The sequence below is a fragment of the Chiloscyllium punctatum genome, chromosome 1 (assembly GCF_047496795.1).
Source record: "Chiloscyllium punctatum isolate Juve2018m chromosome 1, sChiPun1.3, whole genome shotgun sequence".
Taxonomy (NCBI): Eukaryota; Metazoa; Chordata; class Chondrichthyes; order Orectolobiformes; family Hemiscylliidae; genus Chiloscyllium; species Chiloscyllium punctatum.
Window position 1 is genome coordinate 90,364,520 of NC_092739.1, and position 14,080 is coordinate 90,378,599.

Genomic DNA, 14,080 nt, shown 5'->3' on the forward strand with positions numbered 1-14,080 from the left:
CCTTCACCTCCATCCAGGGCCTCAAAGAGTCCTTCCAGGTGGAACAGAGGTTCACCTGCATCTCTTCCAACCTAGTCTAATGCATCCGGTACTCCCTGTGTGGTTAGATTAGATTAGATTACTTAGAGTGTGGAAACAGGCCCTTCAGCCCAACAAGTCCACACCGCCCCGCCGAAGCGCAACCCACCCATACCCCTACATTTACCCCTTACCTAACACTATGGGCAATTTAGCATGACCAATTCACCTAACCTGCACATCTTTGGACTGTGGGAGGAAACCGGAGCACCCAGAGGAAACCCACGCAGACACGGGGAGAACATGCAAACTCCACAGAGTCAGTCACCTGAGGCGGGAATTGAACCCGGGTCTCTGGCGCTGTGAGGCAGCAGTGCTAACCACTGAAAAGTTCAGAATGAATCCCCTTTCTATTTTTTTTAAATCAATCCAATAATATGCAGTACAATAGAAACTCCAGAAGAAAATCAAAAGTGCTATAATAAAATTTATTTTCTATTTATTTCAAGGAAAATCATTAGAAAATGTATTCTTTTTGTAAGAGTCATCTTGCAAGTTTGTGCTATTACAGACTGCATCAAGCTGTCTAAGTATTAGTAATATACCCTAATGCCATATGACTAGGACAGAACTCATCAGTTACATGCAACATCGATTCAAGGGGGAAGAGGGGTTTTATCTTCTTTCTTTCTTCTCTTTCATGATCTTTTTACTTTCCTCCCTCCTCCTTTTGTTCACTGGATTCCGAGGATCATGTATTTCGAAAGTGTCTTCATCTTGCATGTTTGCATCTTTCACTTTTCTTGTTTGCTCCTCAAACTGGAGGATGTGGGACATCCTAGATTTGAAAAAAAATTAGACGAACATGATGTATGCACATAGATTGTCTATATTATCCCATGAATCTGATAAAATATAGCAGTATGTTGAAATACAAAGGCGCTTTAATTATCTAGTTATTTTAATATACAACATTAAATATTCTATGTAAAAAATTCTCAAGGGAATTAATTATACACAGACATGCAACAGACTCAAGTAGTATTAACCATAACTTAGGATTCATTCATCTTTTAGTTATACACCCAAGGAAGTTTAAATGTATGTAATTCATTAACTTGAAAGCAACAAACAGCTGCTGTCCAGTTCTATATTTATGAAACAAAAACAGAAATAGCTGGAGAAACTCAGTAGGTCTGGCAGATTCTGAAAGAAAGCAGAGTTAATGATTTGGCTGCAATTACCATTCGTCAGTCCTGCTGACTTCCAAGTCAGTCAAAGTTCTAACTTAAAAAAATATGATTCTGAGTCATGGTCCAAAGACAGAACTCAATACCCAGTTAGCATATTTGCAAATAATGGCCAAAGCTTGAAAGTGTTCAGAAAAGATTTGAAAGGATGCTGCCAGGATTGGAGGATTTTAGGTATAGGAAGAGGCTGAACAGGCTGTTAACCCTGGAGTGTTAGAGACTGAGGAGTGATCTTATAAAGGTTTATAAAATTATGGGAGGCATGGAAAGGGTGGATAGCATAGGCAAAGTATTTACCCTGGAGTGGGGCAAGTCCAAAAATAGACAGGTTAGGTTTAAGGTGAGATGGGAAAGATTTAGAAGGGACCTAAGGGGCATCTTTTTCATGCAGAGGGTGGTGTGTGTATGGAATGAGCCGCCATAGCATAAGTGATATTTAACATGAATGGAATGAATAATTTCCTTTTTGTAGGTGCAATATCAGACACAGCTTCATCAGCACAGCTAGCAACAGATTCTTGATATGGCACACTGGTATTATGTAATTCTAGGATAATAACTTCCAATTTTTAGTTAATAATAATGTTGATTTCCCCCAACTAGAATAGAAAATCAGATCAGGAGGAAGCCATTTGGTAATTTGAGCCTGCTCCACCATGCAATACGATCATGGCTGATTGTTCAACTCAGCACTCTGCTCCTGCTTTCTTCCCACATCCTTTGATCCCTTTAACCCTACAAACTAGATCTAAGTACTCTTGAAAAAATTCAATGTTTTGGCCTCAACTCCTTTCTGTGGCAGAAAATTGTACAGCCTCACCACTGTCTCTTCATATCTGTCTTAAATGGCTTAGCCCATATTCTTAGATTGTGATTGCTAGTTCTGGGCTCCCTGGCTATCAGAAATATCCTACTCTCTCCAGTCCTGTTAGAATTTTATACAGTCGGTTTTGATGTAACACAACAGTTCAGTTCTCATACAATCTCGCGTTGTAACAAAATTGCGCAATATCTGCGTCACTTAAACTAACGGGGTGGGAATCACATTACAGCCAATACAGATAAGGAAAGTTCACGTTCTACAAATAACTGTCTAAATTCTTCAATCGCGTTAAAGCCAATTTGCATTGAAGAAACATAGTAGCAGAACAGACTGTAGGTTTCTAGGAGAACCCGTCTCATTCTTCGAAACTCCAGTGAATACAGTCCTGATCAGATTCTCTTCATATAAATAAAACAAAGAACAATGGCTGCTGGAAATTTGAAACAAAAACAGAAAGTGATTGAGAAACTCTGCAGATTGGTACCAACAGTAAACAAGAAAACGGAGCTAATGCTTTAGTCGAGTATCCATTTGTTAGAACTGCCCAGAACATCAGAATGTTTGCTTCTTGGGGGAACCCATATGTGTAGAAAGTGTCTCCAGCTGCTTGAGCTCAAACTCAGGGTTTCCATGTTCAAGGGGCAGCTGGAGTTATTGTGGAGTATTAGGGATGATGGGAGATTCTTAGATTATATGTTCCAGAAGGTGGCAATCCCACAGGTAGCAAGAGTTCATGATATAGCTGTACGGTCCATGATATAGTGGATTGGGGTGTCTTCAGGATGTGTGCCACTCTCAAGACTAGTACTCAAAACTGGTAAGTGCTGGAAGTGGTGACACCATAATACTGAAATTAATGATTGTAAAATGAAACTGGATGGCCATTTGAGGAAACTAAATTTGTATGACTAAGGGATTTTACAGGGTCTGCATGGAAACAGACCCTTCTGTCCAACCCGTCCATGCTGACCAAATATCCCAACCCAATCTAGTTCCACGTGCCAGCAATCGCCCATATCCTTCCAAACCCTTCCTATTCAAATACCCATCCAAATGCCTTTTAAATGTTGCAATTCTACCAGCCACCACCACTTCCTCTGGCAGCTCATTCCATATACGTAACACCCTCTGCGTGCAATATTTGCCCCTTAGGTCTCTTTTATATCTTTCCCCTCCCACCCTAAACCTATGTCCTCTAGTTCTGGACTCCCCCACCCCAGAGGAAAAAAAACTTTGTCTGTTTATTCTATCTATGCCCCTCAAGATTTTGTAAACCTCTATAATGTCACCCCTCAGCCTCTGACGCTCCAGGGAAAACAGCCCCAGGCTGTTCAGCCTCTCCCTATAGCTCAAATCCTCCAACCCTGGCAACATCCTTGTAAATCTTATCTGAACCCTTTCAGGTTTCAAAACATCTTTCCTATAGGAAGGAGACCAGAATTGCATGCAATATTCCAAAAGTGACCTAACCAATGTCCTGCACAGCCGCAATATGACCTCCTAATTCCTGTTCTCAATATTCTGACCAATAATGGAAAGCATACCAAACGCCTTCTTCATTATCCTATCTACCTGCTACTCCACTTTCAAGGAGCCAAGAAGCTGCACTCCAAGGCCTCTTTGTTCAGCAACACTCCCTCAGACCTTACCATGAAGTGTCTAAGTCCTGCTAAGATTTGCTTTCCCAAAATCCAGCAACTTGCATTTATTCAAATTAAACTCCATCTGCCACTTCTCAGCCCTTTGGCCCATCTGATCAAGATCCCGTTGTAATCTGAGGTTACCTTCTTCGCTGCCCACTATACCTCCAATTTTGGTGTCATCAGCAAACTTACGAACTATACCTCTTATGCTCACATCCAAATCATTCATAGAAATGATGAAAACAAGTGGGCCCAGCACTAATCCTTGTGGCACTCCACTCGTCACAGGCCTCCAGTCTGAAAAACAACCCTCCACCACTAACATCCCATGTCTTCTACTTTCGAGCCAGTTCTGTATCCAAATGATTAGTTCTCCCTGTATTCCATGAGATCTAGCTTTGCTAAACAGTCTCCCATGGGGAACCTTGTCGAATGCCTTACTGGAGTCCATATAGATCACATTGAGTTTTTTGAAGAAGTAACAAAGAGGATTGATGATGCCTCATCAATCCTCTTTGTTACTTCTTCAAAAAACTCAATCAAGTTTGTGAGACAAGATTTCCCACGCACAAAGTCATGTTGACTATCCCGAATCAGTCCTTGCCTTTCCAAATACATGTAACATCCTGTCCCTCAGGATTCCCTCCAACAACTTGCCCACCACCAACGTCAGGCTCACTGGTCTATAGTTCCCTGGCTTGTTCTTGCCACCCTTCTTAAACAGTGGCACCATGTTAGCCAACCTCCAGTCTTCCCGCACCTCACCTGTGATGATATAATTATTTCAGTAAGAGGCCCAGCAATGACTTCCTTAGCTTCCCACAGAGTTCTAGGTCACACCTGATCAGGTCACGGGCACTTATCCACCTTTATGCATTTCAAGACATCTAGCACTTCCTCCTCTGTAATATGGACACTTTTCAAGATGTCACCACCTATTTCCCTACATTCTATACCTTCCATGTCCTTTTCCACAGTAAATACTGATGCAAAATACTCGCTTAGTATCTCCCCCATTTTCTGTGGCTCTACACAAAGGCTGCCTAGCTGATCTTTGAGGGGCCCTATTCTCTCTTCAGTTACCCTTTTGTCCTTAATGTATTTGTAAAAACCCTCTGGAATCTCCTTAACTCTATTTGCCAAAGCTATCTCATGTCCCCTTTTTGCCATCCTGATTTCGCTCTTAAGTATACTTGTACTGCCTTTATACTCTTCTAAGGATTCACTCAATCTATCCTGTCTACACCTGACATATGCTTCCTTCTTTTTCTTAACTAAACCCTCAATTCCTTTAGTCATACAGCATTCCCTATACCTACCAGCCTTCCCTTCCACCTTTTCTCTGGACTCTTGTTATCTCATTTCTGAAGGCTTCCTATTTTCCAGCCATCCCTTTACCTGAGAACATTTGCCCCCAATCAGCTTTTTTAAGTTCTTACCTAATACTATCAAAACTGGCCTTTCTCCAATTTAGAACTTCAAATTTTAGATCTGGTCTATCCTTTTTCATCACTATTTTAAAACTAATAGAATTATGGTCGCTCGCCCCAAAGTGCTCCCCCACTGACACCTCAGTCACCTGCACTTCTCTAGAAAAGTTTCTTGTACACACTTAACATATTCCTCTTCATCTAAACCCTTAACACTAAGGCAGTCCCAGTCTATGTTTGGAAAGTTAAAATCCCCTATCATAACCCTCCTATAATTCTCACAGAGAAGTGAGATCCCCTTAGAAATTTGTTTCACAATTTCCCTCTGACTATTAGCGGGCCTATAATACAATCCCAATAAGGTGATCGTCCCTTTTTTATTTCTCAGTTCCACCTAAATACTTTCCTTGGATGTATTTCCAGGAATATCCTCCCTCAGCACAGCTGTAATGCTACCCCTTATCAAAAATGCCACTCCCGCTCCTCTCTTGCCTCCCTTGCTGTCCTTCTTGTAACATTGTATCCTGGAACATGAAGCTTCCAGTCCTATCCATCCCTGAGCCATGTTTCTGCAATTGCTATGATATCCCAGTCCCATGTTCCTAACCATGCCCTGAGTTCATCTGCCTTCCCTGTTAGGCCCCTTGCATTGAAATAAATGCAGTTTAATTTATTAGTCCTACCTTGTTCTCTGCTTTATCCCTGCCTGCCATGACTGTTTGACTCGCCCTTGTTCTCAAATGTACCGGTCTCAGATTGATGTATTTCCTCACTATTTCCCTGGGTCCCACCCCCTCCAACCTTACTAGTTTAAATCATCCTGAACAGCTCCAGCAAATTTCCCTGTCAGTATATTTTCCCAATTTAGGAGAAATCCATCCTTCTTGTACAGGTCACAAAGAGGGATTCCAGTGATCCAAAAACATGAATCCTTCTCTCATATACCAGCTCCTCAACCATGCATTCATCTGCTCTATCCTCCTATTTTTGTCCTCACTAACTCGTAATCAGAGTAATCCAGATGTTACTACTCTTGACGATCTCCTTTTTAAATCCCTGCCTAGCTCTCTGTAATCTCCCTTCAAGAATCTCAATGGTTTCCCTTCCTATGTCGTTGGTTCCAATGTGTACAATAACCTCCTGCTGGCCCGTCTCCCCCTTGAGAACATGCTGCACCCTCACTGAGACATCCTTGATCCTAGCACCAGGGAAGCAACACACCATTCTAATTTTACGCTGCTGACCACAGAAACATCTGTGTGAACCTCCGACTAGAGAGTCTCCTCACACAATTAATCTCTTGGAACGCAACGTACCCCTCATTGCATTAGAGACAGTCTCAATCACATCCATCACATCCCCTTGCTCTTGTACATTCCTTATTGCCTCTAATTGTCTCTCCAATCAATCCATTCGATCTAATAGGATTCGCAACCAATGGCATTCATTGTAGATATAATCTTCAGTAACCTGCAAACTCTCCCTAAACTCCCACATCCAACAAGAGCATTTCACTCTACTAAAGACTATTTTTGCTTCTTTCAACCTACAGACCCAGAAAATAGCACTGTCTTATTCCTCTACAAAACACTGCTCCAGTTTAAATTAATAGATATGGTTTATATTTTAAGTTTAATCAAGAGACATATCTCAATAAAACATATAATAAAGAAAGAACCCACTCTACTAACTACTGCAGACTTACTGTGAGGCCACGCTTAAATATTCACTTCTGTTTCTGTGCTGTGACTTCTCACAAACAGGTTCCTCCAAGATCAGTTGCAAATTTCACTGTTTGTTAATTTTCCCAGAAGCTCTCCGATGTCCAGTGATAAATGAATTCAAACAGCAAAGGCAGTAACTGTGCAGGTTCACTGCTGTGTCAGTTTCTTTCTCTCTCTCCTGCACTGACCTCACCATGTGCTTCCTTTGTCTGTTCTTCTCCCTTTTACAAGTGCTGTTGTTTTGACCTTTTTTTTCTCCAAAGTTCCAAAACAATGCAATAGCATATAAAACAGTAATTGCTGCTCCTGGAATTCGAGGATATCACCTCCAACATCGAAAAAGAAGCGGCTGTTACATCCAGAAATTTTTCCTGTTCTCCATTTGCATGGTCAATTAGCCTCTTCCTATCCCAAAATGAATTTATGTTTTGTGGATAACTTTCTTAAAAGTCAGCAGCCAGCACTGTCGAGTTGCAATGGACGGCAAAGATCCAGGGCATTACTTTCTTAACAAAAGTTGTAGGAATAGATAGTCACACCTCATACCAGTTTAGCAGTGTGAATGTCAGAAAAGGCCAACGCAGACTTTTGATGAAGTCTAACCTCATAAATAATTCCACAATGTATGACAAACCTATCAGGGAAAGAACTTAACAAGTTTTCTCTCACACCCACAGCTCATATAAATGCATGTGTGCTATCTTCAAAGTCCAGCCAGGATTCCTTTTCTTGTAGTATCAGTACAAAGGGTGTTTCTTAGATTAAAATATTTTAAAGCTTACAGGAGGAGAGTAAATGCAATCCTGCATTTTAAACCAAGTGTAGCATGAATCTAAAAGTAATAAAACTGCAGACAATTTGCAGTTGGGAAAATACACAAGAGGAATATACAGGATGCTATAATTGTTCACTAATGCAGCCAAAAGGAAAATGCACACAATTTTTAAAAGCGATGCATCATAGTTTACAAATTTAGTCAAATTCTTGCGAAGGTTACTTAATCTAGTACATTTCAGCTATTCCATACATATCCGAAATTATCAGAAGCAATCTGAAGAAGTTCCACTTTAGAAGCCTATACCTTATCAGCTACTGAATTTTAAAACTTGGTTGACAATAAAAGGCAAAACTGAAAGAAATGCATGGTAAACTTTTTGCAGGAGTCTGCATTGTATGACTACTACTGTTGTATGAAACGTTTATAATAAGGATGACTAGCCAATATGATGGTTCTCTTGAGTTGTTGAGTGAAGAAATAAGGTGCTCTCTGCACCATCAGAAGGCACAGCAGAACATTGCTGATGGAGACGTTTGACCTGGATACTCAAAGGAATCTACAGAAGGCATGGTTTATAATGTCATCTACTTCGAGGAAGGCAAATGAAACATTGTTATTTATTGCAAGGGGAATGGAACATAGAGTTGACAGGTTTTAACAAAGCTGGTGGAAATGGGATGCCGTATATAGTTTTGGCTTCCTTATTTGAAAAAAAAGGCGTAATTGTTTTCAGAGTCAGAGGCGGTTCATTTGATTCAGTCCTAGGATGAAGGGCAATTGTTTTATTTGATCATGGGATGCGGTCATTGCCAGTTAGACCTGCAGTTAACAATTTTTAATTAACCTGTTTAGACACGTTATGGCACACATCTGGAACTTGAACCCAGACTTTCTAGCACACAGAGGTCAGGACACTGCAACTACACAAGAACCTTAGTAAGCTGGGATATATTACTTATCCCTAATTGCCCTAGAGAACATGGTGGGGCGGTGCTTTTTTTAACCACAGCAGTTCCTGACGGTAGGGACAACCACAGGACTGTTTGGAAGAGAAATCCAAGACTTCAACCCAACAACAGCAAAGAGAAAGTGATATAATTCCAAGTAAGGATGGTGTGTTGCTTATAGTTGGTGGTACTACCAAGCATTTACTGCTCTTGTTCTTCTGTTAGAAACTGCATATTTCGAAGGTGTTTCCAAGGTGCCTTGGTAAGATACTGCAGTAAATGGTGGATTGGACATGCAGCTGTAACTATGCAATGGTGGTGATAGGAATGAATGTTGAAGGTGGCAGATAGGATACCAGTAAAGCAAGCTATTTTCTTCTGGATGGTGTTAAGATGAATCAAAAGACAGACAATTGTGAAATAGAGAGAGACTCTAAAAAAGTGCAGCGCAGAATAATCTGGGTGTTCTTCTAAGTGAAACACCAAACATAACATGAAGTTTCAGAAAGTAATTAAGGTAAATAGAATTTTGGCCTTTATTTCTAGGGTGTTGGGAGTTTAATCTGTACGTTTGATGACTCCGCATCAGTAAGCTGCCCCTTCACCTGACAAAGGAATAGCGCTCCAAAAGCTTGTGATTTCAGATCAACCAGTTGGACCATAACCTGGTGTTATGTGACTTCTGACTTTGTCCATCACAATCCAAAATTGGCACTTCCACATCATTTAAAATTGTGATGCAAAGGGGCTGTAAGCCCTAATGCTACTCCTTTTTATGTTTTTATGTTCTTGAGAGTTGCTTGAACTGCACTTAATCAGGCAAGTCAAGAGTACTCCATCACATTCCTGACTTGTGCTTGTAGATGTTGGACAGATTTTGGGAAAGAGGAAGTGCAGAATTCTGAGCCTGTGGCCTGTTCTCATATTCTCTTAATGCTGGACCAGTTAAGTTTCTGATCAATGCTAAACCCGAATCTTGATCGTGCAAGATTCAGTGATGATAACGCCATTAAACATCAAAGGATGATTGTTAGATTTTCTCTTGTTTGACATTTTGGTCATTAGTTGAAAGTTGATTTTTTTTCCTTTTAGTGTAAGATTTCCTTCTTCAGATGATAGTGAATGTTGGGTCTTTAAATTTATTCAAGGCTGAGTTAGACAGATTTTAAGGAAGGATGCAGATTGAAAAGTGGATCTGAGACCACAAGCAAATCAGTTGTAATTTATTGAATGGCGGGACAGATGCAGGTGATCAAATTCAATTTAGTGAACAAGTTGGTGTAGTATGTTTCATGTCTTAAGATTCAAGGACACATTGTACTTTGGGTCACCCCTGACATTTCACATGTACAAGTACTGTCATTAATTAAGCTGTACGCAGATTTTCAGTTGAGTGCTGTTCCTTATCTTCAAGAGAGTCAAATGTTTTCATTGATAGGTCCTCAGCTATGCCTCCTTCTGGTGATACACCAAAACTGGGTCCTGTGGATGCCCAGGCTAAATCTACAGATGGGCAGATTGGAGGTTTGGTCCCCTAGATATGTACTGTTGAGGGCCATCAGCATGTGAAAATGCCCTGCCATTCTTGAACCAAACTCCTAATGATGAGTTAATTGCTTGACTGCCCTGCGAATACCATGAGAGGGTTGAAGGTTAAAGGGAAAAAAAAACTGATAAAAATTCTGGAGTGGAGGCCAAAGGTGGACTGATGGTCGAATGTGTCATCTTTCTGGTAACTGCTGCAACCAAGCTGGTAACAAAATAGTGCTTTGCATTCTTTTGTAATCAACTGGGAAAATCAAGAAGGGGATCTTGACATTTGGGTAGCCAGGATCTGCATGACTTTTGGCCAGGACTGCATCCTGGTGAGAAAAGTCCTGTTTTGCTGCAGAACACTTAGATATTACAGGATCAGCAGTTACACATCATAAGCCTGGCTTGACAGAGGGTGCTGTGAGCTGTCACTGAAGCTGGGTAGGACCATTATGTCCCATTAGTCAGCTTCTATCCACCTCAACTCAACCAGTCCTGAATTGTCACAATCTGCTTCAATGGATGCTTGGAACTTAGAATCTTCGCTCAACAAATGGATGGGACTTACTGCACCAGACAAACAAACAAAACGAAAGGTGATGTCAACTCACCAACTGACAAGCCAGAACACAAGGACAATGTCTGATGACTATTTGCAGCTGGTGAATAACATGCAAGACAGCTACGATTGACATGGAACTGATAGGCTGAGTATCAATATAATTTCCTTCCAGCGGCAAGGCTGGCCAAGGGCACATCATTGAAGAAAAACATTACATGTTCAGCTGATGGAGTAAAGGTTCAGAGGAAATACATGAGCAAGATATAGGCTTTGCTGGAAGGAACTGACGATACTCAATAAGAGAACCCTTCACAAATGGCGGGGAATGCACTCACTCAATCCACTTGCAATTCAAACAGGACAAGATTTGCCACACATGAATTCCAGAGGTGAGTTGACAGTGACATCAATACCTTATTTGAACAAGTGTGGAATTAAAGAGCCCTCACAAAACTGGAATCAATTAGAATCCAGCAACTTCTCAAATGCTGAAACATGTTCAAATGCAACAAGACCTGGACAATACCCAGCCTTGGGCTGAAAAATGGTAAGTAATATTCACACCATACAAATGCCAGGCAATGACCATGTCCAATAAGAGGCAACTGAACCACCACTCCTTACCATCACCAAATTCCACATTATCAATATCCTGGGGGTTACCATTCACCAGAAACTCATTTGAACTCACTATACAAATGCAGTGGCTACAATGGTAGGTCAGAGGAACTGTAGAGAGGAACTCACCTCCTGACTCACCAAAGGGTGGAGAAACTGAGGACTGCATATGCTGGAGATCAGAGTCAAGAGTGTGGTTCTGGAAAAGCACAGCAGGTCAGGCAGCATCTGAGGAACAGGAGAATCAACTTTTCAGGCACAAACCCTTCATGAGAAATTAGCTCATTCCTGATGAAGGACTTATGTCTGAAACACTGATTCTTCTGCTCCTTGGATGCTGTCTGACTTGCTGTGCTTTTCCGGCACCACACTCTCAACTCACCAAAGCATTTCCACCATAAACGAGGCACAAGTCAGGAGTGTGAGGGAATATTCCTCAGTTGCCTGGATAAGTGCAGCTTCAACAAACTCAAGAAGTAAGGCACCATCCAGGATAAAGCAACCTGCTTAACTGGCACCATGTTCACAAATATTCAAGCTCTTTACCACTGACACTTAGTAGCAGCGTGCATTATTTATTAGATGCACTGCAGAAATTCATCAGAGATCCAGATAGCACTTTCCAAATTCATCCATCCAGAAGGAGAATTGTAGCAGACACATGGGAACACGACCACCTTCAAGTTTCTCTCCAAGCCACATGCCAACCTGACTTGGAAATATATTGCTATTCCTTCAGTGTCACTTGGTTGGAATTCTACAGTTCCCTTCCTAACAGCATTGTGGATCTACCTACAGCAGAAGGACTGCAGCAGTTCAAGATGAAAGCTCACTACCACTTTCCAAAGAGCAACCAATAAACGCCGGCCCAACCAGCAACACCCACATCTCACAAATGAATAATATAAAATATGAATTCATCTGCATACACTCCTTGCTAATTCAGTGGGTTCTGCATAGGCTCAGCTACATTAATAGAATGAGTAATCATTGTAGTCTGAAAACCTTATGTATGGTGAATTTGCCACTGGATCATGACCTGTGATATAAACAAAACACACTGATGGCTGAGAGCTCAGAAGGCTGAGTGTTTGGAAATGCATTGAAAGAGGTGAGCAGAAATCAAAAGTTTACTTGGGTGAGAAATAGCCCAGAGAAAACACAAAACGGCAAACTTTGCACTTCAGAATCCACTGAGTTCCTTTGTCTGAAGGTCTTAGAACACATAAAAGTAGATAAATCCGTGGGACCTGATCAGGAGCTTCCCAGAGCTTTGTGGGAAGCTAGGGAAGAGATTGCAGTGCTCCTTGCTGAGATACTTGTGTCATGGATAGCCTTGGGTGAGGTACCGGAAGGTGGGAGGTTGGCTATGTTATGCCACTATTTAAGGAAGGCTGTAAGGAAAAGCCAGGAAAGTATAGTCCGATGAGCCTTATGTCAGTGGTAGGTACATTGTGGGAGGGAATTCTGAGGGACAGCATTTGCATGCATCTGGAAAGGCAAGGCCTGATTCGGGATAGTCAGCATGGCATTGTGCATGGGAAATTGTACCTCACTAACTTGATTGAGTTTTTCGAAGAGATTACAAAGAAGCTTGATGAGGCCAGAGTGGTAGATGTTCTCTATATTGACTTCAACAAAGCAGTGCAGACAGGTTAGATCACATGGGATCCAGGGGGAGCTAGGCAATTGGAATTAAAATTAGCCTAAAGATAGGAGAGAGAGGATGGTGATAGAGGGTGCTTTTTGGAATATAGTCCTGTGACCAGCGGTGTACCACCAGGATATGTACTGCGTCCACTGCTTTTCGTCATTTATATAAATGATTTGGATGTGAATATAGGAGGTATGGTTAGTAAGTTTGCATTTAGGAGATGTGGTGGACAGCAAAGAAGGTTATTTCAGAGTACAACGGGACATTGGTCAGATGGGCCAAGGGCCGAGGAGTGGCAGATATAGTTTAATTGAGATACATGTGAGATGTTGCATTTTGGTAACGCAAACCAGGGCAGGTCTTAGACAATTAAGGTTTGGGCTCTGGGGAGTGCTGCCAAACAAAGAGACCTTGGGATGCTGGTCATTAGTTTTTTGATACCCGAATCACAGATAGACAGTGTGGTGAAGAAGTTATGCTTGCCTTTATTGATCATAACACCGAGTGTAGGAGTTGGGATGTCATGTTGCAGCTTTGCAGGACACTGGTGAGGACATTTTTAGAATACTGTGTACAATTCTGATTGCTGTTCTATAGGAAGGATGTTATTAAACTTGAAAGGGTGCAGAAAAGATTTATAAAGATGTTGACATAACTGGAGGGTTGGAGGTATAGGGAGAGGCGGAATAGGCTGGACTTTTTTCCCCTGGAGCGCCAGAGGCTGAGGACTGACCTTATAAAGGTTTATAAAATTATGAAAGGCATCGATAAGGTAAATAGCCAAGGTCTTTTTCCTAGGGGTGAGGCTGGGAGATAGAGGAGAAAGGAGGGTTCAAATAGATACTTGGGTCAAAATACTAGAAAATGGATCTCAGTCAGATTGGGGTGTCTGATTGGCCAGAGTTGGGAAGAGTTGGACAGAAGGGTCTGTTTCCATTCAATATGACTCTATGACTGCCATGCCAGAGTGGGGCTCTTGACCCACACCAGGTAATGCTTAACAGAATTAACAAACTACAGAATATAGCTTTAGGAGATGGAAGGATGCTACCAGTCGAGGAAGATGGAAGCCAGGCATCCCTACAGTTGGTTGGTGATAT

The 14,080-nt window shown here is 41.5% G+C and overlaps 1 protein-coding gene across 1 annotated transcript in view; it reads right to left on the reverse strand.

Moving 5' to 3' along the window:
- Window positions 1–492: 492 nt before the first annotated feature.
- The window catches only part of cwc27 (CWC27 spliceosome associated cyclophilin), a 267,994-nt gene continuing 254,406 nt past the window's right edge, over window positions 493–14,080 (reverse strand). The window contains exon 14 of the mRNA XM_072570824.1: window positions 493–856. Within this exon, the coding sequence (XP_072426925.1) occupies window positions 694–856 (163 nt within the window). The 3' untranslated portion in view covers window positions 493–693. The remainder of the gene's footprint in view (window positions 857–14,080) is intronic.